Genomic DNA, 27,167 nt, shown 5'->3' on the forward strand with positions numbered 1-27,167 from the left:
ATAACATTTTCAACTAAAGTTTATTCTGTATCAGTCATTAAATCAGCAATTTGATTTATTTTGTTTTCCTCGAATTACCCTAAGTATTAGTGATGTAAGTGTTATTACTGTTTCATAAGTTGTATTGATACCTAAATATTGTGCAAAGTGTAATATGGCAAACTGGTTCTGTTGAAAGTATGCAACGAGATCTTTGAAAGTTTTAAGACTGTAAATGTTGACACAATTGTTTTTCAGTGAATGTTTTGCATTAAGATAAAAAAGAAAAAAAAGAAACACAGAAAAGAACTCTTATTTCTCTAGGTTTTTTCTTTATTTTTACCGTCCAAAACTACCATGGCAAACTTTTACAAGGCATCAGCAAGTTAAGCGAAACTGAGCCCTTTCGGCCCCCGTGATTCGTCTGGTTCCCCACGTGATTGAAATCAGCTGACAGTATAGAAGAACATTAAAGATGGAGCAACGGCTGGACGAAGAGGAGTTGGCAACCGATGTGAGCAGAGACAGCGGTAATGTTTCCCAGAGTGAGAGCAGCGGATCAGTAATTAGTGAAGGGTTGAGCAGCGGCAACATCTCCCACAGTCACAGCTTCAGTGCGGCAGTCCCGCAGGGGGACGGGGATCCAGACAGACTGCTGGAACGTACCGCAAAAAGCTACTCTTCGTACCTCAAAGCCAACGTAGGAGAGGACGTAGGTGATTTCTGCCTTTTTAAAAAGCCACTGTGCCCCTTCATATACTTTCAAATGCCTTAGCTTTAATTTTAGCAGGTTAAGTTGTACCTATAAAAAGGTACACGGGACATATGTGTCCTACAAATAAAATGTTGCTAACTTCTATTTTTGTGTTTTGTTGCAAGAGGTTCACGAAACGGGTTATTTTAAAATTTCTTTGATAGTAGCAGTGATTTAACAGATTGGGAAGGTGTGGTGACAAATTAGGCTGGTGATTTATAATGTCTTGCTCGCTTATTGCAGCATTGTAATTCTGATACCTATTTATTTTTACAGGTTGAAAGTCTAGAGAAGAGCCTGGAGGAAATGCTTACCAGAGTGGACGAGTTTGTAGGAATGCTTGACATGGTAGGTAACTGTTTTAATTTTCAGTGAAAGTGAAACTATCTTTGAAATTTGAACTGTAGGAGGCAGGAGGCTGATGGTATTATGTCACTTGCACAAGTAAAACTGAAGTTAGTCCGTCCCCTTTGGGAACACAGACAATATCGATTCGAGTAAGCAATGGATGTACAAACCTAATTAATATGGTATCGTGTTCTTTGTCTGGTTATGTGGCAAGTGTCTCATACTGATGCATATAAAATAGGTAAATGACAAAGTAAAAACATAATAGCCTACTGTACATAGTTAAATGTGTCTGCTTAGAAAGATGGAAAAAAGAGGATTTGTTGAGAAAAATTAGGGACCAAGTAGAGGCCAGAAAGGAGTGGTTTGTTTTCATGTCTCCTTTATTTTTATTTAACTAGAATGCAGATCTGTGGATAAAAATAAATAAATAATAAAAAAAAATGAATACTAACATAACAGATTACAAGTAGCTGCCTTTAAACTGTGATTAGAAAGGTTTCTTAAACAGCTCACCCAATGGCAGGATAATAATTAGCATCATGGTCACTGTGGTTAAAAAAAAAAAAAAAAAAACAGATCAGTGTTAGGATGTCATTTTTTCCCGTTTTCTTCCAGATTCGAAATGATACCTCTCAGGTTGTGAACGACAGTCTACCTCAAATTCACAGAAAGTCTGAAGAAATGAGAAAGATATATACAAAAATTGATAAGCTGGATGCAAGTTTATTTTTTCACTTTTCATTCTGTGATTTTTATTAATTAAATTCAGAGAATCATAAGGTGTACCTAGACTATGGCCCCAATTTTGAACCACCTGGTAAATCTGGCCTATTATTCCATTCACATGTATCACATGAGTTGTGACTTTGAATTGCAGTCTTGGACATGAAGAAAAAGGTAGCGAATTACAAATTGTTGTTACTCTAGTTCTTTATTAAGGGCAGAAAATGTCACATTTTCAGCACCAGCTTGCACCAACAATGCTAGAGAATTATTGCTTTTATTTTACACATTTAAATGTATTCTACAATATATATATATATATATAGGCTGCAGAATAAAGAAAATAATGTAAACTCTGAATTCTGTGAGCTGTGTGTGTATACATTTACAGAAACGTAATTCCCTACAGACCTTATCTTATGTAATGCATTGATACATTGGGATACAGAGCACTGTATTGTTGTTGTTAATGTGGGCAACACTGGATTAAATGAAATATGTGTTTACTTCTTATTCAGGCATTTGTTAAAATGGTTGGTCATAATGTGACTGTGATGGAGGAACAGGTGACACAAGCAGAATCTGACCTTGGAACATTTCCCAGTGCCTTCAAGAAGATCTTTCGCACTATTGCTGTCCCAGCGTTTCTTAATGTAAGTACTCTCCCATTTAGTAAAAATGTCACTAGTCCTTATATAATCTAATTAAGTAGTATGTTGTACACCTACAGAGTACTGTCTTAATTACATTTGATGTTTTTTTTATGTTTTTAAATACAAACACTTGTCGTTTTTGCCCATGCTTGTTCAGGAACAACACAAACTATCTGATCACACAATATGATATATACAAAATAATCTGATTTATTGGTTAACATTTCTAGAAATACCAACTTTAGAAGGGTCAAATCGAATATTTAACACCTGTACCAGTAAAATGATTGCGTTCATCCTTTTAGTAATGGTGTTTGAAATAAGGTTTTATGTATTCCAGAAATAACACTTGACAGTTAGTCAGTAACAAATGCATTTTCTTTAATATAATGACATCATCTCACCATAGAAAACAACCTCTAGACAGCAGCCACAGCAGGAGCCTCCCCCAGTGTTCAGGACAGAGGATTACTTTTCATCACACTCAGGACAGTAAGGATGGATCTGAGACCAGCAGCATGTGTTTCTTCCAAGAGATGGATTGATCATCCTCTCCAGCCTAAGGCACTGAAAATACTGGACTTGAGCCATACCTATGAAAGACAGGTGTTTCTTTCAAAGTCATTGACTGCTTTCTTAATCAACAGTTTTGGGGATATCGTCAGCACTTATGAAAAACTGAGCTTAACAGAGCTATACGATAAGTGCATTTTTTTATATATGATCTAAAGTAGCACTTGAGGACTTGGACCTCCTGCTGCACATAATCACTTTTTCTGTTTAAATGCTACTACTAGACAGTAGACGTTTTTAGACACTAACATGGATACTAGAAGGTTTTATATATTCAAAGGCTACAGTGTCTAACATTTGTCTCTTTCAGTGACAATGCAGTCAAATACCATTTTAAAATGCAGCCTTTTTTATGAAAAGCCAAGGGGGATAAAATCTAAATACTGTAGTAAATATATAAACTAGTCTCTACAAACCACAACAAAAATGTACGTGACTTTTTTGTATAAAATTGTATTTTGTATTTGTTGGCAGTACATAAAAGTAGGGCTGAACTTTTCAGTGTTTATTTTTGATGAGTTGCAAAGTGAAGTTAAACAAGCAACCCAAGTTGACTTGAAAGAAGTGTGTTCTCTAAAGGCGAGTGATTTATGAAGGTATATTGGGTACTCATCAATATACACAAGTAAGAGCAGTGGCCCTACATTGTGGGGTATTTTGTAATGTTACTTCATTTATTATTTAAATTCCAAATGAAGCTGCCATAACATGTGTTGTCTCTTAAAAGACTTTAAAATCAAAGCTGTTATGCGGAACATCTTTTTGGTTCTTTGGTACCTTTGTGCAGGATTTTTGCAATCTAGATACAGTCAGTACTCAGTTAGACGACACTCAGATACATGCCAGTTGCATTTTACCGTCCCTGTATTAAGAATAAAATCAATTCCCATATATATATATATATATATATATATATATATATGCGCACTGATACAAAGCCCATCTCTTCAATGTAGCAATTTATTTTATCATCTATCACAGCCCATGGTTTTTCTGTTGTCTTGTTTTTTTTCGCTTGTGCAAATCAGTCCATCTTTATTGTGCAGCACTTCCTCCAGTTTAACCTGACAAATGCAGCAACAACAAAGCTAATGAGAATCTGATCTTTAGTTGCTTTTGAACTGTGACATTAGGGCCTTATCGAGCAGGATATAGTTCTGCAATTTTGAATATTGACTTAGATACTGTTAATTACGGATACTGTTTTTTTTCTTCTGAATATTTTGCTAAATTGCATTTACTGTGCTATTTTGGAAATTGTTTTTATGTGTTAAAATAGGGTTTTATGACTCCTGCAGGATTTCATCAATGGGAAGTGGCAGTCTTAAATACAAACTTAACTATGGAATATGTTGATGGTATGAAAATGGCTTTAGATTATGTGGACTGTTAGAGTGAATACATCTGTGATTTGCACAAGGTTATCTTGATTACTGTTCTTGGTAACAACATACATTTGCTCAAGAGCATATCTACAATATAAAAAAGTACTAAATGCTTAAAATTATGAAGAAAAAAAAAAAGTTGTCCACATTGTGCCTTCCATCCATGACTAGTTTCAAAATGTATGAAACACAACCTTTGCAGCTATAAACAAAGAGAACCAGGCTTGGAAACTGAACTTATTCCCTCACCTCAAATTACAGGTATTAAGAAAATGCTGTAGATCTTTTTCCCCACATTCAAAATCCGTTAACCGCAGTATTTGTTGTTGATTTGTTGTTGTTATCAATAAGCAATACAGTAATTTTGAAAGCGTATATAAAAATAAAAAAAATGAATACACTTGTCTGGTTATTAGTGAGGTCTGGTTAATATGAATGTGCATATCCACATCTCCATATACAGTAACAACATTAACCAACTTTGTTGCAAACCTTGCAACTGTACAAGGTAGTCTCTACTGTATGTAGTTAAGCATCCCTGTAGAGGGAGCTTGTATGAGTTTGTCAACCTGCCATTACTGCTAATACCTCCTCATAAACCATTTAACTAGCAATTTAAGTTATGGAAACTTTGGGGAACAATCTAACACCACCCTTCACTTTAATATGTGACCTAAGATGGCTGCCATATTAGGGTCATGTGACTTCTGTGATTCTGTACTTAAATATGATCATGGGTGTCACACAAGAAAAATGACAAATTTCAGTGCCAAAGCCTAATATATCAGAAACAATGAGGAAGTGACTTTATATTTGCAGGGCCTTCATTCTAAATGTGTTGCTTATCATGAAATTATTTGAGCTCTAATATGGCTGCCACACTGCAGTCATGTGACTGTTACAGCTGTATAGACAGCACACTTTGAGGTAGTGTTTTAACTGTTTAGTGCACAGCTGTATTCTTTGGTTTTCATACTTCCAATGCTGCATTGCTTTAAACTAATATCAATGATGCAGGCCACATGCTTTGATATGGGGTCTTTATATAGTAGTTAGTATTATATGATACTCTCAATCAGTGTTGGTCACTTTTATTTTAAAATCTTCAGAGGTTAATGACAATGTGGCACTGAAACCATTTGATCTGTTCTGACATACGCTTTGTTTTTTGTTATATAACAGATATGACACATTTAAAACCTGAACATTATCAAGCAACATGGCCAATCTGGCTTAATAGTGCAGGACTTTAATTTAATTGGCTTTTAATGGACGAGGGGGTGGACAAGACCTACAAATATAAGGTTATATAACATGAATGGAACTCAACCAACTCATTTTTTTAATTTTTTTATTATTACAACAATGCTATGAATGGAAGATGTATACAGACCACAAGCAGAATGGTTCTAACATTGCAACACGTGAACCAGAAATGAACTACAAACAAGTTTCGACTTTTCATTGTGCAATGCATTTAATTCTACAATTTAATCTTAGAATGGTCCAAAAATATGTATTTAAAAAAAACAAATCCGAACTAAATACTGTCTGCATATACAAACTAAAAGTTAGGGAAAGAAAGAAAAAAAGCCAATATTAGGTTTGAATCTGCTGCTCAAATTGTGATTAGGTCTAATTAACAATTGATTTGTATTACTATAGATAAAATAAAAAATATATATAGGCTTTTAATTTAGCATTTAGTTACTATTTATCTTATGTATCCAAATAAAACAAACCTAAAGTATCATTTATATAAATAAGAGCTGTACAATAGTAATGCGGTACATTACTTCTTGGAAACCATTACCATTTTACTTTGAACAGTGCCTAAGTACTGTAATATAAATAGATATTGTCTATTCCTATAGCAAAACGCTACCCCCCGCCCCAATACTGCCATTTATTTATAATTCTATAACAAAAGCACTTGTCTGGGGTGGAACCAAACTAACATTTCTTTTACTTTATGGACTGAAATTCAGATGTGTCTTATGTAAATCCTCATTTGTTGAAGACTTCAAAAGCAAGAGGCAATGGTATTTTAAGGGAAAATAACTTTAAAAAAGGACCAGGCAGCATTCTTCAATGCAGCGCAAAGTAAGAGAAAGGTCGCTGGGTTGTTACCTTTTTTTAGATGAGGTCCACAAAACAGGGCCCGTGAGTATACTCACTTTCCACCTCAGCCCTGTAGACCTTAGAACTATTACAATCTGTAAGCCAAAACATGATTGTTCACATTACAGTTAGAGGCTTTACCCTCTCATGTAGAAAATAAAGCACATCCAAAGCAGAATATATATGTCCAACTGTTTTAAAACGTATAAATAAAATGCAACTGTTAAGCATTTCATTTTTGTTTAACAAAAAACGTATAAAAACCTATCTACATTTGAACACTTTTTTTTTGTGAATCTAAAGTGTTTAAATAAAAGGCTTGACCATACAAAAAAAATTATATATATATTATATATATATATATATATTTACACAATATAAAAATGAGCCTCAGCATAAAGGGTACATAAAACCACAAGCAAAGCAATTATCATACACATATATTTCCCTCTCACATCAAACCATGAAATTAAGTTAAAGGAACAAGAGAAAACAGCAGAATTATACTGCGTAACATGGGTCACCGCTCAAAAAAAAAACAAAAAACACACACAACACTAACAAGCCATCGTCTTGAAGTGGATTAGAACTGTATGAAATGTACATAATTAGAACAAAATAGGGGGAAATTAGTCTGGTCTTTACCAAACACAAAACACACATCATGACCCACTTTATAATAATACAAAAAAAATAAAAGGACTGCTACTGTGTATTAGTACTTAAATGTGTTGTGTGTGCATTCAGAGTTTCCACAGACCAAATAACTTTAATTTGTCCTGGCGAGCAAGACATCAGCATTATCAGAAAGAGAATCAAGTGTGATTTAACAGTCAGTTCCCAGGTTTGTCAGCATTAGTCCTCGTTGTTTTGTCCTCAGTGCATTTGCTGCAAAATACATATTTGCAGTTTTGCTTTGGGTAACTTGTTTTAGCTGTATATTTAAAAAGCAATACAAATAGTACTAGCATAGTTTTTTTTTTTTTAATAGGAGGGGTGGAGTTCAACAGTTCAATCATCATTTAGTTCAGCAATATTTAGGTCATGTTTTACTTTCTTTAGTTCACACATATTAAATCCTAACAGGACAACTGCCTTGGTTTTTTGGATGGTTTTTAAGCATCTGGTACGTTTGGAACCAAAGTGACAAGCCACATCAGTCTTATTAATCCACAAGCGGGATGCAAGCACTTCAGTCTCATTTTTGGACAGGTACGGCTTTTTGTTGAAATAGTCATTGAGGAACTCTTTCCGGTCCTCATAGGCACGCATTTCGAAGCCAGTGGGGTCAAGTTCGAGATGCACTACAGGCTCTTGTGCAGAAGACAAGGCACCACCATCGGAGTCAATCCTCTTCCTTTTCGTAGCTGTAAGTTCTCTTTCCCTCACACTAGCATCTGCAGAGTCTCTCGTTGCCACTTCAAGCCTTAGGTTACTCTGAAAGCCAGGATTGTCTGCCTGGGAATTGGAAGTCATCTGAGCATCTTGTTTCAGTGGCACTATGACTAACCTCTGGGATCCTCCGTTCACAGACACAACTGTTGGAATGCTGCAGTCTGGATTTAACGTCCTTTCTAAATCCTTGGTGTTCTTCGGAGCACACCTACAGCGCAGCACGTGGACAGATATTGCTTTTGCCGTAGTTTTTCCTGTGTACACACCACAGCAATAGATGCATTTGAAAGCTGGCGTTTTTAAAATTGTGTGGATTGTAGGCATTATGTGGTGTTTCACCTTCAGATGCAGTTCATATTCCTCAGAGCTCTCAAACTTCTCTGGACAAAAAGGGCAATCTTTAGTCTGGGCTTTCTGAGTTACTCTGCAAACTGGCCTAACAGCCTCGATATGCATCTTAATGTAGATGACCTCCAGCGTTCCTGTGACAAGGGCTAGATGAACTTCTTTGTCTCCCACTTGCTCATTGGACGCCGCAGTGTGCAAGTCAAAATAGGGAAAAACAAGTTCCCCACTGCCATCAGTGTAAAGCCGATATTCACTATTTACTTTTTGTTTAGTATTGTGCTCAGAATTTGTGTGCTCCACTAACTGTTTAACAGAGTTGAACATTGCAGGACAGTACAGGCAGTTCAAGCCATGCAACACATGTTCAAAAAGTCCTTTTTCAGAAATTAAAGTTTTGCAGAGCAGGCATTTGAGGGTTTTGTCTTTAATCTTCTTCAAAAATGGTGCCCGGGCTGCAAGTCTATGCGGTGCATTACTGCTATTGGTAGGAGCCTGTTTATGAGCTACTCTAATGTGGACTTGGTACACATTTGAGGGAAACAGCTCGTTGCACACAGGGCAAGTTATCCACTGTTTAGCCTGCTTGGAGTTTGTATTAGGCTGGCAGGTGACTGTCTGAATGGGTTTAGTTGTCTGGAGCTTTGAAACTGTATTTTCCTGGGGGATCTGCACCGACACTGGCAACGTTGAAAGGTTCTGCACACTTCCAGACTGAACTGGCATTGTCACCTGAACTGGTGCCAGAGTGTAGGTGGGTAAGCCATTCACTTTATTGCCTGTTGGAATCAGCTGACTAAAGAGAGACTGTGAGGCCAGCATAGCACCTTTAGGTTGGTTGACAGCTGAAATGGCTTGGTTCAGTCTTTGTGAGGAAACAAGGAGGGGCTGAGTACCTGGTGCTCGTAACCCCAGTTTGTTAAGTGGAACGGCTGACTGCACCACAGTAAAGCGCTGTTGTTGCTGCTGAAATGAGACATTTTGCTTGGAAGAACTGATAGTAGTGGACCCGGAGTGGCTAGAGGCCTGTACCAAGGATGTCACAACCCGGGTTGTGGCAGGTAAGGTAGCGGTTGTCCTTCTAGAAGGCAGAGAATTGACTGTGACGGATGAGGTGGAAGGCAGTGAGCTCCTAGCAGCTGCTGTGGCCATCTGTATGAGAGCAGATGTTGATCCCCCTGGGTAGAAGGCTTGAGTGCTGCCAGGAGCACGTATTAGAGTTGCTGCACCTCCAGGGACTGTATGGATTGCTGGTGGACCCACAGGTGTGCGGACTGGGCTTGTAAGAGAAACAGGAGGGCTTGGAAGCCGAGCTTTTGCAATAGCAGCTGCCCCTGCGGTGTTTGCAGGAGGTCTGGGAGGCCCCATGATTTGAGAGAGTTTATTCTGCTGAAGTGAAACAATTTTCATCTGCTGTTGCTGCTGCTGTTGTTGTTGTTGTTGTTGTTGTCCACTCGTTCCAGGCAACATGGACAGTTTCAGAACCTGATGAGATACTTTCACCTTAGGGGCTATCGGTGGGACCCTCACCTGGTTTCTTTTCCCTGTTTTTGTGTTTTCGTGAATCAAGGCTTTTAAGTGAACCTCCAGTTCTCTGTGCTTATCAGATGTCAAGATGTGATACAGCAAAGCCTCTGAGCTGTCAGCAGGCAAATTGCAAATTTTACAGTAAAATTTGATAGGATGTGTTCCACTTTCCTTACAGGCATTCATTTCATTTTCTGTTCGCTGCCCATAGTAACTGTTCAGTAAGGTAGGATAATGAGACACTAAAATGTGCTTCTTCATACAGTAATACAAAGAGTCCTGAAAGAAGCATTTACGACAGGAGAATCTATCCACAGCATTTAGAGGTGTCGGGTCAGAACTGGGTACAGACTGTGATGTCTGGTTCTTCCGTGGCATAGTATGAAAGATCCTAAAGTGCTGATTGATGACTTTAGGATGGGATGTGAATGGACAGACGGGGCACCCGGCCAGAGTTTCAAGGTCCTCCTCCTCCTCATGGCAACGCAGTATGTGGGCTCTGTAGGAGTATAATGTTTTTGTACAAAACTTGCACTGGCTGCAGCAGAATGTCTTGGTGCGGTACCTTGGCTGAAAAAGAAAAGGTTAAGTATTAGTATCATTGACAGTATTTTATCACAGTATTTGAGAGTACCAAGATCTTTCTTTTATGATACGCCAACCTACATCCCGTGGGGGACACGGATTGTTCATCTAGAATCCAGAGACAGAGAGAGACCAATTTAAAGCCTTAGACTGCCTACAAACAGCAATAAATAGTCCACCATGATCTACATCAACAGCACGGTTTTGCCCATGCCTGTCTACAATCTGTAGCCTCCCTTCAGTCCCTAGTCAATCCCAGTAGATATAAAACTATTTGAATAGACTATCTAAACAAGGCAGTAGAGGAACTGCCTGGTAAACAAGTTATTAGTGCTGTAATAAAGGGTATCCCTATTTTACAGCATATATTTGGCTAAACAAAAGAAAAAAAAAAAAAACTTACATAAGTCTAATGATCATATTTTTATCACTTTAAAATGAATTTCTGTGTAATTTTTATCAACCATTGATTTTGTATGCAATGATGCATTGGTGTATAACCTCAAACCACTGCACATCTAATATTGCTTAAATCTAGATCATTTACATAAACAGGGTTCTTTGTTTTTTACCGTTTTTCACGGTTAAATTCCTGCCTTTTTTTTTTTTTTTTACAAATTTCTCCCGAATTTTACACCTGACAATCTTGGTCCGCCACATCAGTACCACTTAAAACAGCTAGAAGTGCAATTCATTTTTGATGCGTGTACAGTAATCCGTCGTGTATCTGCCCATCAAGTGCTTCAGCAACGTAGAGCGCTAATTCAAAATGGCTATATGAAAGCGAAAGCGAGTTGTGCTTACAATTGAAAGTTTTTTTTTGTTTTTTTGTAAACGTATGCATTTTGCTACTGTGTAAATTACCTGACACTAATGTAAGTGTATACAGCACTGTGGCAGGGCAGGAGCCCTGAGCATGAAGAGGGTTTTTTGTGTAAATGTATATTGTAAATAGTGTGTATTTATTGTAATTAACTAATGAAATACCCGACACTCCTGGAAGAGCCTGCCTGCAGTGTGTGAGTGGCAGGTGTGGAATCTAAATAAGCAGGTAGGCATGTTCCAGCCTGGCATCAGTTATAAAAAGATCAGGGCTGATGCAAAACCACCTATGCTAAAGAAGCTGAAATTCGCCGAAGAGAGAGAGCGAGCGAGAGAGAGAGAGAGAGAGAGAACCAGAACCAGGGTTGGATACTGAAGACGGGGTAACAAAGTCAAAACCACAGACAGCCAGGCGAGCAGCCGGAGTTCATTTATTATTGAACAGAGAAGATTAGTTCAGAGATTGTAGATCCCACCAAAGTTTTCGTACACTGTGTTGTATGTACTCCGTGCGCATGTCCACACTTTCTTGTGGTTATGATATTTCTTTTTTACTTAGTTATGTGGCTGATTGGTGTTGGTTTAAAAATGGCCTGCACTTGAAGTTTGTTTTACCACTATATTTTGCACTGAGTTTGAACTGATAAGCACATTATTAGCACAACACTGGGAATAATACTACTTGGTTTCAAAACAACAAACAAACTGCTCACACAGGAATAAAAGTAATGTGAATAGTACCGTTTTAAATGCACCTTTTGTATAAAGGAACGATATATAATAGTACTCATTTGTTTATGTGAAGTGAACTCAAAAGGTACACATTGCAAATTCTAAAATAAAATTGTTACCTATTCTACACTTAAAATTTTAATGTATCAATCCATCAAACAATCCCCCCCCCCCAAAAAAAACAAACAAACATTGATGTTTTAAGTTATTGTATTATTATTACACAATGTACTTTAAAATGACCTTTGTAATTGTTATTGATCTTGCTTAATCTGCATTGGTTGCGGTTGTATTCGGAAACATTTTGAAACAGAAATTGATTATTGTACCTTCTTTGGTTAAGTAACAAATTCAAGCTTGACTGAATTTTGTAACCGGAAATGTAATATTTTATTTTATTTTTTTGGTGAAGTGAACAATTTAAGTTGTGCTGCATTATTTTAAGCAGTGTAAGAATTTAACAAAAGTTGTTATAGTTGACAGTGCGTAGGCTACTTTTTTTTTTTCTAATGTACAGTACTGGTAGAAGTTATAATATTAATATCAATAATATTGCCATTGTTTGTGGTATAGATAGGTTTAAGGTCCGAGGATGGCCCTTATAATAACCAAGGGGAATATGTAATGATCTCTTGTAAATTAATCCTAGCTCTGCACCTTTAAGGTTTGAGGCTCTTGAGAGACTGACGTCAAACTCCATCTCCCAATGGAGTAGATGCATTATGGGTGCGTGTGTATAATGAAGTGTTGAAGAAGTAGGGCATGGTGGTTAATAGTTGTGCAGGGATATCAGAAGATTATAAAAAGCAATGTACTAACTACCCAACAGAGAACTCTTACAATACTATGTATATATTGACTATCTGTGGCTTGTGTACCCAATTGTGAGATGGGGTAACAAAGTATGTTACTGAAAATAAACTGAGGCTTTCAGAAAAAAGTCTGGCAGAAACCAGACGCTGTTGTAAGAGAAATGTATAAACTGCTGTCAAGCATACAATAATACTTTTATTTGTATTCATTTTCTGAAGTAAATGATATGTTCATTTTTTAACGTCTCTAATGATAAAACAGCAGTTGGGTGCCAGTTTTATTATTACAGAAATAAAACATTAATCAAAACAAAACAAAAACCTAACTCACACATGGAGTACTAACTAAACTTTTTTTCACACTGCTAACTAACACATTGAACGGCTAAGCCAGTTACCGATTAAACAAAACAATTTTAACACAAACAAAAATGCTTTACACATTACCTTTTTTAAAAAACTACACAGGTCTCTTCACACAGACTGGAGACTGCCCCAAACAAACATTTTCGTACTGTTATATACCTGCCTGCAAACAGGCGGGTGACACTAATTAACTTAACTAAAAATAACTACACCTGTGGCTGTGCAAACACAGTCACACCCCCTCATTTATTTGGCAGGGACAGCAATTAACTGTATCCCTGCCAACCCTAACACATTTTTCACTTCAGGCAAGGGAACATCCTGCATGCATGCATACATACCATACATAAATATCTATCTATCTATCTATCTATCTATCTATCTATCTATCTAATCACACAGAGTCAAACCTGTATTAAATGACTGCTCAAGGGACAGTCTAATAGTGGCCTCTTAACACAGGTGGTCTCTTAAAAGAGGGCCCATAACTTATGAATTTTCTATTTGTCTCTGACATGCTTTCTTGTAATTATGTATGTCTTGTACACACTGTAAAAGCCAGAAGATGTAATATGAACAAAATAAACTATGTCATTTAATAACATTGATTTAGATAATGCATTTACAAAACTAATTATTTTGTGAAAGTAATGAATGCTTGCCTGTTTCAGGTCACGCAAAATGTTTTAAATCCTTTGCAAATTTCAATGCCTGTGTCTGCCTTTCAGGTATGTGCAGATTCATTGCATCCTGAAACCAATGCCAGCATAAGCATATGATCTTTTTCGATTACCACACACATTGTTTTCATACTGTTATAAGTATGGCTTGAATTTTTCTGTGTTTATTTTCCCTTTAATAGTTTGCCTTTAACTATTAAGCTGCTACATCCTAATTATGAGAACATTCTGTTAAATTAGCGGGAAAGAACAACACAACATGAAACTGACACATTGGAAGCTTCCTAGTTACCAGGCAAGTGCGAGAACGAAATGCAAGTTAAAATTTGATAGGATGTAGTCCACTGGGGGAAGTGATTAATGTCATTGCTTGCTCCTGTATTAGAATAATGAAGCAGGTGAAACAGAATCAGCAAGTCAATCAGGGTAATCGGGGACATCAAGGTAAAAAGGAGCGACTTGTCTCAAAACACGGTCAAGTGAACAAAAATAAAAACCTAACCCTTCTAGTTCTTTCAGTTTCAAAATTCTGTATCTGCGTCTTTCTAGTGCAGAATTTCTCAGCAGTTTTTCTGGTACTTGCTATCTTTACAAGTTTAATAACTTTAATTCTGTCATCTAGGGAGGACCGTTTGTTTCTCCACGGTTTCTCTCTTCCTTTACAAGAGAGCGCTGTTACTTTATTGATTACGGATAAAAGACAGCTGGTACATACTTACCCCAAAAGACTTAAAGCTGTTATTGCAGCGAAAGGTGGCTCTACCAAATATTAATGTGTGGGGGTTGAATACTTATGCCAGCAAGATATTTCAGTTTTTTATTTTTCTTAAAAATATTTCCCAACATAAAACCAATGCCACCTTACAAGAATTGATTTTGAGTTTCAGTGTTTTAAAATAAAATATCAAACAGAACGAAATTTCAATGTACCATTTGTAATTCAGTAATATGAGAGAATTGGTCAGGGGTCTGAATACTTTTGCAAGGCACTGTATCTAGTTTACCTATACCCATTCACATTCCTTGTGAATCAATAAAATGTGAGAATTAAAATTGTATCAGTTTGGTCACTGGATAGCTTATTGTACAGTTTTTTGGCCAGAAACGTAAGAAAAAATACCCCACCCACCACTAACTGGTGCTTTCCATTCCCACCGATCCAGACTTGGTCTACAGTGTGGGTTTGTTATTTTGTTTCAGGGAGTTTCCAAGGCAGTTCAATATTATTTTTCATTCTGTAACAAACATTTAGAGGTCAGTAAAGACCGTCAGTAACTAAAGACAACTATAATCCAGGCTTGGAAAGAAAAATGCTTTGAAACAAATCTTTAAAGTTTGCAAGTTATTAAAATAAAATGACTAAATCTAGCCAATGATGTTGCTCTGTGCCCCAGCTGCTTGTCGCAATGCCTCTCAAATGGAAAAAAAAACAAACAAAAGCAACACACAACTTACGGCAAAAGTTGCCTGTAAGCCCGTCCGTCATTGCCGCCGGTGTCAGCACCTGATCTACAACTCATTCACAACCTTGCTCAGCGTCAGCTGACCCATTCTGTCACAATTCAATTTAATTGTCTGATCTCGTCCTGTGATAAAATCACTCATTATCATAATGCATTATTGTTGCCATTCTTTACTGTGCACCTCCCAGCACAAAGCCACGAGAAAGACGTACTATTGTTACTGTTATGTTAGACTGAGATCAATATGAACACGCTTCATCACTATGACTTTTCCCATCTGTGAGCACCATGCCAACTCAAAAATATTTAAAAAGAAAAGGAGGAAGAAGAGCTGTCTAAAGTGGCAGCAAAGTGTTCTAGGGTTGACCTAATGGTGGTGAAGAAGAAGAAGAAGAAGAAGATGAAGATTTACCAATAACCGTTAACCAATATGCCAAGAACACCATTTGCCATAATATATAATAGGGCCCCCAAAATATGGGTTAGCGTAGAGCCCACACGTCCTTTAATCCGGCCCTGAGTGCATCAATTTGTTTTCAATTATTTGTGTGTAATACATTCAATACCTCATGTAGTTCTGCTTTCTAACTAGTAAAAAGGGGTTAGAATGTGTATGCTTAAAAAGCACACCTTTTTCTTCCCTGAATTGAGTGCCCAGCAATGCACCATAACAAACCTGTAAATCCTTTGCAACTGTAAATTTCAAGAACTGTGAAACTATATAAAGTCTCTCAAATGAAAACATCTAGCAGCAGGGTTTTGCATCTAAAGGCACGATCCACCCCTAATACTATATTTGCGGCGGCTACTTTATTATAAAATATTAAGATTATTTTCAGGTATTATCGTTCAGTCCATTTTTGTCATATTATCGTACTGTATGGCAATATATAGTACACAATAGCTATACATATGCACCAAAAATGGGGGGTTCATGTATAGAGGCTGTATGCCTTTAAGAAAAAAGGCATAATGGGATATCAGCTGAAACCTTATCAGGTGATATACAAATGCTTCAGTGCAGAGGTGCTGTGTATATTGTCAACCTACGTTATCTTTTGCCAGTCAAATTAGTGCCTAAATAAAGTTTTGTCACAAACAGATTTTTTTTGTCTGTTGCTATTCGTCTGTTGCATCTTCTATAGCAGCCAGAACATTGTTTACCATCAGGAGTTTTTCCTAGTTTAACCGTGCAGCAGATTCCCTAGTTAGATGATGATGATGACGACCTGATAATATCTCTTCAGTCAAAGAAGCAAGCACGGTCATTTAAGATAAATTTACCATAAATAATGGCACGTGAGTTTTGTATTAAAGCATGGTCAGCTGTTGAAGAGAAAACAAAGTTTATTTCTCAAATTGACCAGAAAGGTGAAAATAGAACTCCTATAAATACTTGCGACTGTAATTAGGAAGTGTACTGCTGAGAAAAAAAACAATATTTTGAGAAATAAATGAAATGTACTGCAGTAAAATAAACTGCCCTTCACTAAACTGAGCTCTCAGATTGTGCGAATGAAAATGACAAAGTGCTTGATGTGGTGTATTTAATATTGAAAATAACAGAACGAACACGCTGCAATTTAAACTTGTTTTTTACTGAAAAATAAAACGGTAACATGTAATCCTAAGAGCTGTCTGTGTTACAGTACATGCTGTCAGATCAAGACTTGGCTAATGCTGAGCATGGGAGCTGCGGCATGCTGTTTCCCATATTATTACGGTGCACAGTTAAAAGGTGCCGTCACCAATTCCACACACATTTTCTTGTATTATAGAGGCCTTGATGCTCCAAAAGTACATTTTTCTTCTTGTTGATCATTACAAGCAGACCACTACTAGTCTAGCACATGCTTAAACCATCCAAAATTGTGCCAGAATGCACCATTTTAATCCCTTTTTTCAAAATGGGGGGGGGGGGGGGAGAAGACACCCCCACACACTCCCCCATTGGTCCTACACGCCACAATGAGATCCGTGCCCCCTACTACCTTGTAAGTGCCACATACCTTAAAATAAACTGAAAACCTTGCTAACACTACATACATCCAGCTGTTCATCATTGTGATGCAGAGCGTGCTCCATTTTTTTTTTTTTCCAAAGCAGGTTGTACAAGTTTTGTAACAGCTGTTCGGAAACTACAATTGCGCAGACACTGCAGACCGAGTAACTCATTTGACCACTATTGTTATTAAACTCCAGCCATGGGTAAATCTTCAGCCAGTTTGCCTGAAAATCTATTTAACTTTCCCTTCACTGACATCGCTTATTTGTGCTGTCACAAAGGCTGTATCTAAGCCTCTAGTCTAATCTATGTATTAGTCAGTGGTTTAGTAAAAATACCCTGAATATTTTTTTTTTTTTGCCAAATACCCTTCGTATTTTTTCATTATGAAAGATTGTTGTTTTTAAAAATTTGATTTTTTTATACCATTTTATTTTTACAATGGGGAAAAAAGTGACCTATATTTTATTTTTGTAACAATTGGTGTGTGAATCACTCAGAAAACATTGATATCTGTTTGTTTGAATACAAATTTCATCAACATAATAGGCTCTTTATTTATTTTTTCTTGTTTTATGAATGAGTATGAAATCGCCTTGGTGCCCTTGGGTTGGATTTGGGTCATTCCACGCCAACTCAACCAGAAAAGGGGCATTTTGTCGCCCTGTCATCTCAGATTTTGCTGGAAAAAGTCACCTGGGGGTTTTCAGGCCCGCTGAGCTCAGAAATGCTCATCTCATTTGAGCTGTGACCTAGCAAAGGTCAACCTAAAGAAATGAAAAATCACCCTGGGTTCAACTTAGACGCTACCATCACGTATAGCACCTCGTTCGACTCGTAATGAATAGGGTTTTTGAGAAAAAAATACCAGGAGCACCTAACTCACTTCTGGCAAGTTTCTTCAATTAGCACCAATTATCTAATTTGGGAACAGCCTCACATTCTCACATGTGTTTGGCAGGGATAGGAATTAACCCCATCCCTGCCAACCACCACCAACACACAAACCAAACACTATTTACAAGCAGGGCCCTGCCCTGCCACATACTCACAGGCCCCTCTTGCAGTTCTTCCAATTCACTTACTACAAGTTGCTCTTTCATTTTCTACATTTTCTTTTTTTATCATCCATTTCAGTTTGGTAATTTCCACATTCATTCACTATTTTTGCTTAAAAAATAAATCGGTTATTTTCTTAGTAGTCATTTTAATGTTACAGCCTCTCCAAGTGCTTCAAATGTAGTGTCAAGACGTACACATCTGTCATGTGGTTCCAAGATTTTTTTCTTTCACCCAGCACGCGCAAGTGATGTAGTCCACTAGTAGCACAATCAACCCTTATCATTAAAGGCACAGTAGCATCTGCTAGACAGGAGGCTCAGGGTTTTTCAGCTGGGCCATGGCAGCCACTTAGTTGGGCGGCCCACTCGGCTGAAAAGGCCTGGGGAGAACCCTGCGTGTGCTGCCTATTTATTTGTTATAAATAGCACTTTATTAATTAATACTTTTTTTTAATTATCAATTTATTGCATCTCCATCTTAAAAAAACACCATTAGTTTTAATATTCAAATGGAACTTAAAGTTTGTAAAGTTTTCAGCAGTGCTGCATAATCAGATTTCTCAAATATATTTTTTTTACACGAATTGATTAATATTTCCATTATCAACTGATCAGAAGAGACTTTCGAGAATTGATCCTGTCTTAGTGTGTGTCCACACTGGGTCCGTTCAGAGGGTTTGGTCCGCACAAAGTCAGCTTGGGAAACGAACCGTACCGAGTCAACCTACAGAGGTGGTCTCGGTCCGTCTGGTTCGCTTGCTAAACGTCTGTGTGAACAACTGCTGGACTTGGTCCTTTTACACATAGGAAACAAACTATAAGTTCACCTGACCTCGGAACTACACGAGGGTACCAGACATCCTGTGAAAACTGGGATTGTATTGTATATATATAATGTCTTGCAAAAGTATTCAGGCCCCTAACCAATGCTCTCATATTACTGAATTACAAATGGTACATTGAAATTTCGTTCTGTTTAATATTTTATTTTAAAACACTGAAACTCAAAATCAATTATTGTAAGGTGACATTGGTTTTATGTTGGGAAATATTTTTAAGAAAAATAAAAAACTGAAATATCTTGCTTGCATAAGTATTCAACCCCTACACATTAATATTTGGTAGAGCCACCTTTTGCTGCAATAACAGCTTTAAGTCTTTTGGGGTAAGTATGTACCAGCTTTGCACACAGTGTCGGAGTGGTTTTGGCCCATTCTTCTTGGCAGATTTGCTCCAGGTTGTTCAGGTTGGCTGGACGACGCTTGTGGACCGCAATTTTCAAATAGTGCCACAGATTCTCAATGGGATTGAGATCAGGACTTGGACTGGGCCACTGTAGGACATTCACCTTTTTGTTCTTGAGCCACTCCAATGTTGCTTTGGCCTTGTGCTTGGGATCATAGTCCTGCTGAAAGGTGAATTTCCTCCCAAGCTTCAGTTTTTTAGCGGACTGAAGCAGGTTCTCTTGCAGTATTTCCCTGTATTTTGCTCCATCCATTCTTCCTTCAATTTTAACAAGATGCCCAGTCCCTGCTGATGAAAAGCATCCCCACAGCATGATGCTGCCACCACCATACATCACTGTAAGGATGGTGTGTCTTGAGGCATAGGTAGTGTTAGGTTTGCGCCACACATAGCGCTTTGAGTTTTGGCCAAAAAGCTCTATCTTGGTCTCATCTGACCACAAAACCTTTTCCCACATCGCAGCTGGGTCACTCTCATGCTTTCTGGCAAACTCCAGACGTGCTTTCAGATGGTACTTTTTGAGTAACAGCTTCTTTCTTGCCACCCTCCCATACAGGCCAGTGTTATGTAGAGCTCTTGATATGGTTGACTGGTGCACCATTACTCCACTCCCAGCCACTGAACTCTGTAGCTCCTTCAAAGTGATTGTTGGCCTCTCTGTGGCTTCTCTCACAAGCCTCCTTGTTTGAGCGCTGAGTTTTGAGGGACGGCCTTTTCTTGGCAGTGCCTGGGTGGTGTGATGCAGCTTTCACTTCCTGATTATTGATCCAACTGTGCTCACTGGGATATCCAAACACTTGGATATTATTTTGTACCCTTTCCCCAATCTATGCATTTGTATTACTTTATCTCTAACTTCTGTAGAATGCTCTTTGGTCTTCATTTTCCTTCAGATTCACAGCCTGACCAATGATCCTTCAACAGTGGGGTTTATATCCAGAAAATGTGACAGCAACTTTAATGGTTCACAGGTGGTGGCCAATGGTAAGGTAATTGTGTCCTCGTTAGGGCAATTTCTTTCATCGGTATAAACTGGGAGCTTCCACAGCACAGGGGTTGAGTACTTATGCAAGCAAGATATTTCAGTTTTTTATTTTTCTTAAAAATATTTCCCAACATAAAACCAATGTCACCTTACAAGAATTGATTTTGAGTTTCAGTGTTTTAAAATAAAATATCAAACAGAACAAAATTTCAATGTACCATTTGTAATGCAGTAATATGAGAGAATTGGTCAGGGGTTTGAATACTTTTGCAAGGCACTGTAGATATAATATATATATATATATATATATAATATATAGTATTAATTACAAAACTGCATCAGTGGTGCTCTACAGTTAATAGCAGAGTAAAGTATTAGGTTGTGTTAGCGCCATTCAAAAATAAAATAAACAAACAATTATTTGTTTGATCATTCTGATTAGGACTGTATACCATATGTTTAAATGGTAATAGCTAATCTATTTTTTAAATTTGGCTTTTTGTACATTTAAACATGTTGACTAGATGACAATACGAAAATAATGAGTTATGATCTGCAATAAATTCCCCCAATGTTTCATTCATAAAACTATTATTGTGTTATTATATACTGTTATTTTAACAGCTTTAGACTCGGTTGCTACGGCGTCAGTGAATTGAAGAAAAAAAAAAGGTTTTTCACTGTGGACTTTTGGACAGTGGGAGAAATTTAAATTAGCAAAGTGCTCCCCAGTGCTTTCTTCCACAGCAATATGAAAGAATCTAAATCCGAGTTCACTTAACTGCATTGTGAACATAAACAGTCAGTCCTGAAAAGAAATGGACAAGGACCATAAATACAAACTTTAGTTCGCATCCAAAACAACTCGGCCTCTTTGCTTGCAAATAAGTGTGAACAGCAAACACATTGATACACTGTTTCAAACTGAACGAACCAGACCATTTGAAACTGACCCAGGGTGAATGCAGTCTTATTAACTTGTTACTAAACTTAATTTTTAATTTCTTTAAAATAGCCAGAGGTTTAAACAATGTGGCAGTGAAAGGGTTTATATTTTACTGGACACCAGTAGATGGAGTTGTGTACCAAAGACCAATAGGTCAAAATTTACCATATTAGGTCAGATGTCATGGTCAGCAACTCATTTAAAATGCAGGGATTTATAAAACAGCAAATATGAAGTCACTAACTTAAATTGTTTCTGAGATATCAGGCTTTGACACTGTGTGAAGGCGGCAGCTTTAAGATTTTTTTTTTTTTTTTTTTTTTTTTTTTTAATAATAAAACTGGCACAAAAGGGTTAATTTTTTGTGTACAATACCCACAATCGAACATTAACAAGAGAACAGAGTACAGCTATATACTGTGCTAGTATCTCGAAGGCTTAGGGCTTCATCGTCTTCAATGCAAAAAGTCACATGACCCCAATATGGCAAGTCAAAGTGAAGTGTCTGGTTTTCATTACACTAAATTTAGAGGGTTTCAAGCTAAGATGGTTTAACACAGATCAGTAATCCTAGTGGTATGCAAATGTTGTTACATGTTACTTCAGTTATTGTGTGTCATTTGTGTATGGCAAGGGGTTTTCAGTGCAGGAAATTCACACACATAGGCCCCACCACTTCAAATTAAATGTAATTCCCGTGTCTACACAGCCAATTTATAATATTTTGTTTTACCAGTTGGAAAGGTTGGACACACTCCCAGTTACATAATTTTGGCATTTCTTATGAAAAGGACAACCTGGGAGTACATCAATAAAAAAAAAAAAAAAAAACATACCTTCCGTCTCCTTCTATGCGATTCACTTTCTGAGAGATCCCACCATGTTGTGTTATTGAAGTATTTATCTCCTGCATCAAAACTTTGGACTTCCTGACAAATAAGAGGGAAACAAAATACACATAAATCAGCTCTGAAATCAAACTATTTGTATTACCACTTTAGCTCATTAATTATGTGTTATCTGAAAGTACTGGCTCTAGCGGGTGGATCTCCCAATAAATATCACTTGCAGCAGGAAGTGGTGAGGGTGACACAGTATGTGGCAGCTTATCCCTCTAAGCAAAAACCAACGTTGCAGCATCGTGGTAAACAGCCTTGTGCTATTGGAGTGGTTATCTGTTGACCACCAATAATTGCACAACTGTTTCTAACTATACATTGCGCTTCCAGATTACAGCCTATAGATGGATCTGTCCCTAATTATCTTACATTGACTAGGTTAACTGATATGCAATTGTGAAATCCCATGTGTGCAGCTGGAAAACAAAAGCGAGAGACAGATAGACAAAAACAGAATGGTATTTGGGTAGAAAGATGTTCAGAAATTATTCAAGTGGATGTCCTTCATTAGTTGTGCATTTTGCTATTTTTCTCACACTGAAAAGACATAAACAGTCAACACCATATGTTTTATTGGAAGCAAGCTAAAGCAACAAAATTGTGGAAACAGATGTTTTTAATACCTTCTATTTGGTGTGAACATGACACTGCGCTCCTTCAGTTTTACACTGTTCCCAGATTCCAAATGTGCTCAGTAAAATGTTGCTTTTGTCTTATTTGTTTTGTTTTCAGTGGGTTTGAAATAGGCCATGACGTTTTTCAACCGAGATAGCCCCGAGGATAAGAATGTAAATGTGCATATCATGCTTTGCCACTTAAAATGACTACAATTTAATAGGTTGTGGAATACTCTTTTGTAAATGTAACTATACCTTTAAGAGTATTTGTGAAAACTGCTTCGGCCTTCATTACTTGGAACAGGGACTCCTCCCCCCTTTACTCTGATTTGCAGAGAGAATCATGATGCAAGTGCCAGCCAATCACAGCAGTTTTGCAGCATCACATCTCTCTGGCCTGTTACTGAAACCTACTGAAATCCAGACAGCCAAGTTGAATGGAATTAAATGGAGATGGTATTAAATTAAGTGGAAACAACTTTGGCACAGATTTACTAGCCAGGTAACCCAAGTAGACTAAATGGATATGCATTTGGTGGTCACTCATTTGAACCACGTCAATCATCATGTGAACACTGACTACTGATTGATGACGGGGGGGGGGGGGGGGGGGGGGGGGGTTGACGGACAGTTACTCCACTCAGAAGAAGGAGGAGGAGCCTATATGATGTGGCCTGGTGTTCTCTTGTTACCAGTCCTCCATTTTGTGCAACCACAAAAGCAGGCAATATTAGACTTTTTTGGCCAATTGAAAAAAAATGCAACACTCAGATAATGTGTTGCTTGTCTAAAACTGTGTTCTGTATCGCTGATGAAAACCATGACGAGAAAATGTGCGGCTTCTTGGCTCCCCGAGAAAAAATACCTTACATCTGGTCTTCAGTTTAAAGATGTTCCCAAACAGCACCGAGATGATGTTTGTGCACAGTCTGGTTAAGATCAGTACCACCTGATCAAATATCATCTGGGCTGTAAATTATTGTCTAAAACATGAAACATTTCAACCAAATTATTTAAATACATCTCCAGAAGTTTATTTTTTGAGGCCCCTCCTCTCTGAAAGCATCCTGTCTAATTCAGAAAGATTTGGGGGTCTTGATCAAACCCTTATTAAAAAAAAAAAAAAAAAAAGAATAAGCCTTATAGAAATCAAAACCTATAATTTGGCATGATTTGTCCGCCCTCGCTGTTTAAAATCAATGTTTACTCAACTGTAGTCCGGCACAGAGTTGTGTGATTTTTTTCTTTTTTGCAAGATGTCAGTACTGTTCAATATTGAACTAACTACAGTAGATACATTGCTATTTATATAATGGGAAAAGTAAAATCAGTGCATTGTACGAACTGCACGCTAAACCGTTTTTATGTAATTAAGTAACTCTGTCAAATCCATCATATTACAGCCCCAGGTTTAACTGTAATACTGTCTAACTTTACAATGCTGCTGTGGTCAAAAGCCTAACCAATCTGAAGAATGCCATCTATCAAGAGTCTTGTTTCCAGTGAACATGGTACTCTACACAGTTAATGAGTCCTAAGCATCAGTGATGTTGCTAGAATTGTTTTGTTCACCATTTTGTGTCTCCTGCTAAGTTTCACCACTCTGCTGCAGTAGTAGCCTCCTGACTCTGATACTACCTTGATTTCTTTTTTTTTATCTTTACAAACTATATATAAAAAAATTCAAATAGTGGTAAAGAGCATGCTGTACTTACCTCAAGCAGCTCTTTACAATTCTGAAGTCCAATATCGCACAAGACCTCTTTTACCCTCTTCCTAGATTTTCGGATTTTGTCCAAATTAACCACAGGAAGCTGAAACATGTTGCCTTTCCTATCAGGAGAAAACATTCAAGAAATACTTTTGTGTTATGAATTTAATCCAACCACTGTCTCCAACTACAACTGTACTCTATCAAATACTGCAATATATTCAAATCTGTACACGGAACACTGTTTGGGGGAGTTTTTCATTGTTCGACCTCCCCCCACCTGTCCCTAGTAATTGCCAACATATATTAACACTGAAACCCAATTAAACAAGCTTCCTGATATATAAACCATGCAAACTATTGCAGTTTTGTGGTAATTATGGCTGGAAAATGTGTGTGTGTGGGGGGGGGGGGGGTGGGGGGAACATTCATCAGCGAGTTGAAAAACACACATCTGATCTAGTATTACATACTAGTCGCCATCAGTCATTAAACACATATATACAATACTAGTGTATCTTGCTTTTGTTAATCCTAGTAAAACTACTGATTGAACAAGTATTGACAACATCAATGTGTTAAAGTGAGCTCTGAACTTTGATTGGACAAATAATTCCAAACATACCTGAAAGAATATTATACAGTAAAAACACAACTACTAAATTAGTTAATTTACATAAAACGTATTTAATTTACAAAACAAATGAATGTACATGTATCTGTCTAATCAATGTGAGAGGTCAATATAGCCTATTTAAAAAAAATAGAATTTAGAACTGAAGAAAGAATGGCTAAATGCGTCGGACTGTTTGTGAGGTCGACAAATAATAATGTATTTGACGTTACAATGTCAACGGTTCTAACTAGTTATCTGTAACCCGTCACAAATGGGTCCTCTATTCCATTCATAATATCACTTGCATTGCCGAGAGTGAATCTCAAGACGGATTTCATTTGTGTATCCAGATTTATGGGGAAAACGACCATGTGTGGTGTTTCTTTTTATAAACAGTCAGTCTGTACTTAAACCAAAAGCCATACTATGTATTTTTGAATGTAAATACAAACATAAAATGTGTGTTCATCTTCACTGTGGTTATAACAGTTGTATTTGTTCAGTGTTGCTTATAGCATCTTGCGCCCTTATTCCCTCATAGGGCCATTCTACCCACCCCCCCTTAAAAAAAATAATAAAAAAGTATTGATTTTTGTTTAAAAAAAAAGAAAGAAAAGAAAAAAAAATAGATTTGTTTGGTGTCCAGTATAAAGAGTTGGAACAAAACTCGTATTTGTTTTAGCAAAACGATAAACGGGTCAATGTGCATTCAGCAGCGTTAATTATGACATTTTGCATTTTAAAATCATATACTTTCAAGTTTGTTTCAAGATACGTACTTTTCACTGCAAAACGTACCCGTACTACTGCCTGGTGCTATAACACTACAAATAATAAACCTGTTATTTTCTGTTATAGGTACAAAGCAGACCGGCAGGTACTGATCTTTTGTACTCCGTTTGTATGTATTATTAGTAATACTGTACATAATGTTTACAAAACATCATTCATGACAGCTAGAGAATGTAAACTGCACCCTGTATATATACAATGTTACAGTAGCGTTCGCAATAAGTCAAATCAATGATATGCCTAAACCCGTACGGAGTGGTTCAGACAGTCCCTCTATCCCGCCTGTTTTTAATAAAGCCCCAGTCAGTGTTCTGTACCTACCTTTTAGTTCTGGAAGAGGGAGCTCTCTAGCTCGTTCTCGCCCTCTCTCTTGTCTTTGCCTGTAATGTACACAAACCCACACGCGCCCCTCCGGTGTCACTGCAGCTCATATAAAAACCGCTCAACTTGAAACAAGTTATCTGTATCCAGCTCCTGCAAACGTCAACGACGTTCCTAATAGCAATAAACAATAAGTAGTGTTTTTTTTTTTTTCTTCACTAAATTTAAGCTGCATCACCCTCCTCCTGAAAGAAAAATGGCGCTTGATTCAATCAGGAAGTGACGCTACGTCCTCATTTACATATAAATATTCTGACCAATAGTAAACAAGATAACCCTAACTCTATTGCTTTTGTTCGTCTTTGAAACTAACGGGGTTTTTACATTTGCTTTGGAAAAACCTGCTCATGGTTTCCATTCATTTCCATTTATCTTTATGTTATCTTTTCCATTGTTGCCAATTATAATATACTCACGTGAGATTTTATTTTGGAAGGCGTGTCTATTATAAAATCACGAAGCTAAGAATATCACGTGATGAAATTTAAACTGTGACATCACAGCTTTCTTTGGATATAGGCCAAGAAGGCGGTCCATAGACCATTGTGCAATTACATCATACCTTGCCACAAACAACAGCCAATAAGAGAAGACCATCAATTATATTTTTGGTGATAATAAGTGGAAATGGAGAATTAAAAAA

At 37.3% G+C, this 27,167-nt stretch overlaps 2 protein-coding genes across 3 annotated transcripts; one reads left to right on the forward strand and one right to left on the reverse strand.

Moving 5' to 3' along the window:
* Positions 1 to 388: 388 nt before the first annotated feature.
* LOC117399702 (biogenesis of lysosome-related organelles complex 1 subunit 4-like) lies at positions 389 to 4,996 on the forward strand. Of its 2 annotated transcripts, XM_059022314.1 has the most exons (5): positions 393 to 691; positions 1,010 to 1,081; positions 1,700 to 1,801; positions 2,326 to 2,460; positions 2,870 to 4,996. In XM_059022314.1, exons 1-5 carry the CDS (start codon positions 455 to 457, stop codon positions 2,954 to 2,956), a joined length of 633 nt encoding a protein of 210 aa, XP_058878297.1. In that variant the 5' UTR covers positions 393 to 454; the 3' UTR covers positions 2,957 to 4,996. The 2 variants fall into 2 exon arrangements, with proteins under 2 accessions (XP_058878298.1, XP_058878297.1); XM_059022315.1 differs by lacking the exon at positions 1,700 to 1,801 and having other exon boundaries at positions 389 to 691.
* Positions 4,997 to 6,068: 1,072 nt separating this feature from the next.
* On the reverse strand, positions 6,069 to 26,753 carry LOC117399282 (activity-dependent neuroprotector homeobox protein 2-like). The gene is made up of 4 exons (XM_033998372.3): positions 26,465 to 26,753; positions 24,740 to 24,857; positions 22,345 to 22,437; positions 6,069 to 10,376 (listed from the first exon to the last, which is right to left on the reverse strand). Exons 2-4 carry the CDS (start codon positions 24,845 to 24,847, stop codon positions 7,551 to 7,553), a joined length of 3,027 nt encoding a protein of 1,008 aa, XP_033854263.2. The 5' UTR covers positions 24,848 to 24,857; positions 26,465 to 26,753; the 3' UTR covers positions 6,069 to 7,550.
* Positions 26,754 to 27,167: the final 414 nt, after the last annotated feature.

Source organism: Acipenser ruthenus, chromosome 4, assembly GCF_902713425.1.
Source record: "Acipenser ruthenus chromosome 4, fAciRut3.2 maternal haplotype, whole genome shotgun sequence".
Taxonomy (NCBI): Eukaryota; Metazoa; Chordata; class Actinopteri; order Acipenseriformes; family Acipenseridae; genus Acipenser; species Acipenser ruthenus.

Bases quoted from the DNA above. Each gene is read 5' to 3' on its own strand.
- LOC117399702 (XM_059022314.1), top strand. From the start codon at position 455: ATGGAGCAACGGCTGGACGAAGAGGAGTTGGCAACCGATGTGAGCAGA. The intron at 692-1,009 runs GTAGGTGATTTC...TTATTTTTACAG, and splicing joins AAGCCAACGTAGGAGAGGAC to GTTGAAAGTCTAGAGAAGAG. The intron at 2,461-2,869 runs GTAAGTACTCTC...ATCTCACCATAG, and splicing joins CTGTCCCAGCGTTTCTTAAT to AAAACAACCTCTAGACAGCA.
- LOC117399282 (XM_033998372.3), bottom strand. From the start codon at position 24,847: ATGTTTCAGCTTCCTGTGGTTAATTTGGACAAAATCCGAAAATCTAGG. The intron at 22,438-24,739 runs GTAAGTACAGCA...CTTATTTGTCAG, and splicing joins ATTGTAAAGAGCTGCTTGAG to GAAGTCCAAAGTTTTGATGC. The intron at 10,377-22,344 runs GTATGTTTTTTT...TTTCTTTTTCAG, and splicing joins CGCATAGAAGGAGACGGAAG to CCAAGGTACCGCACCAAGAC.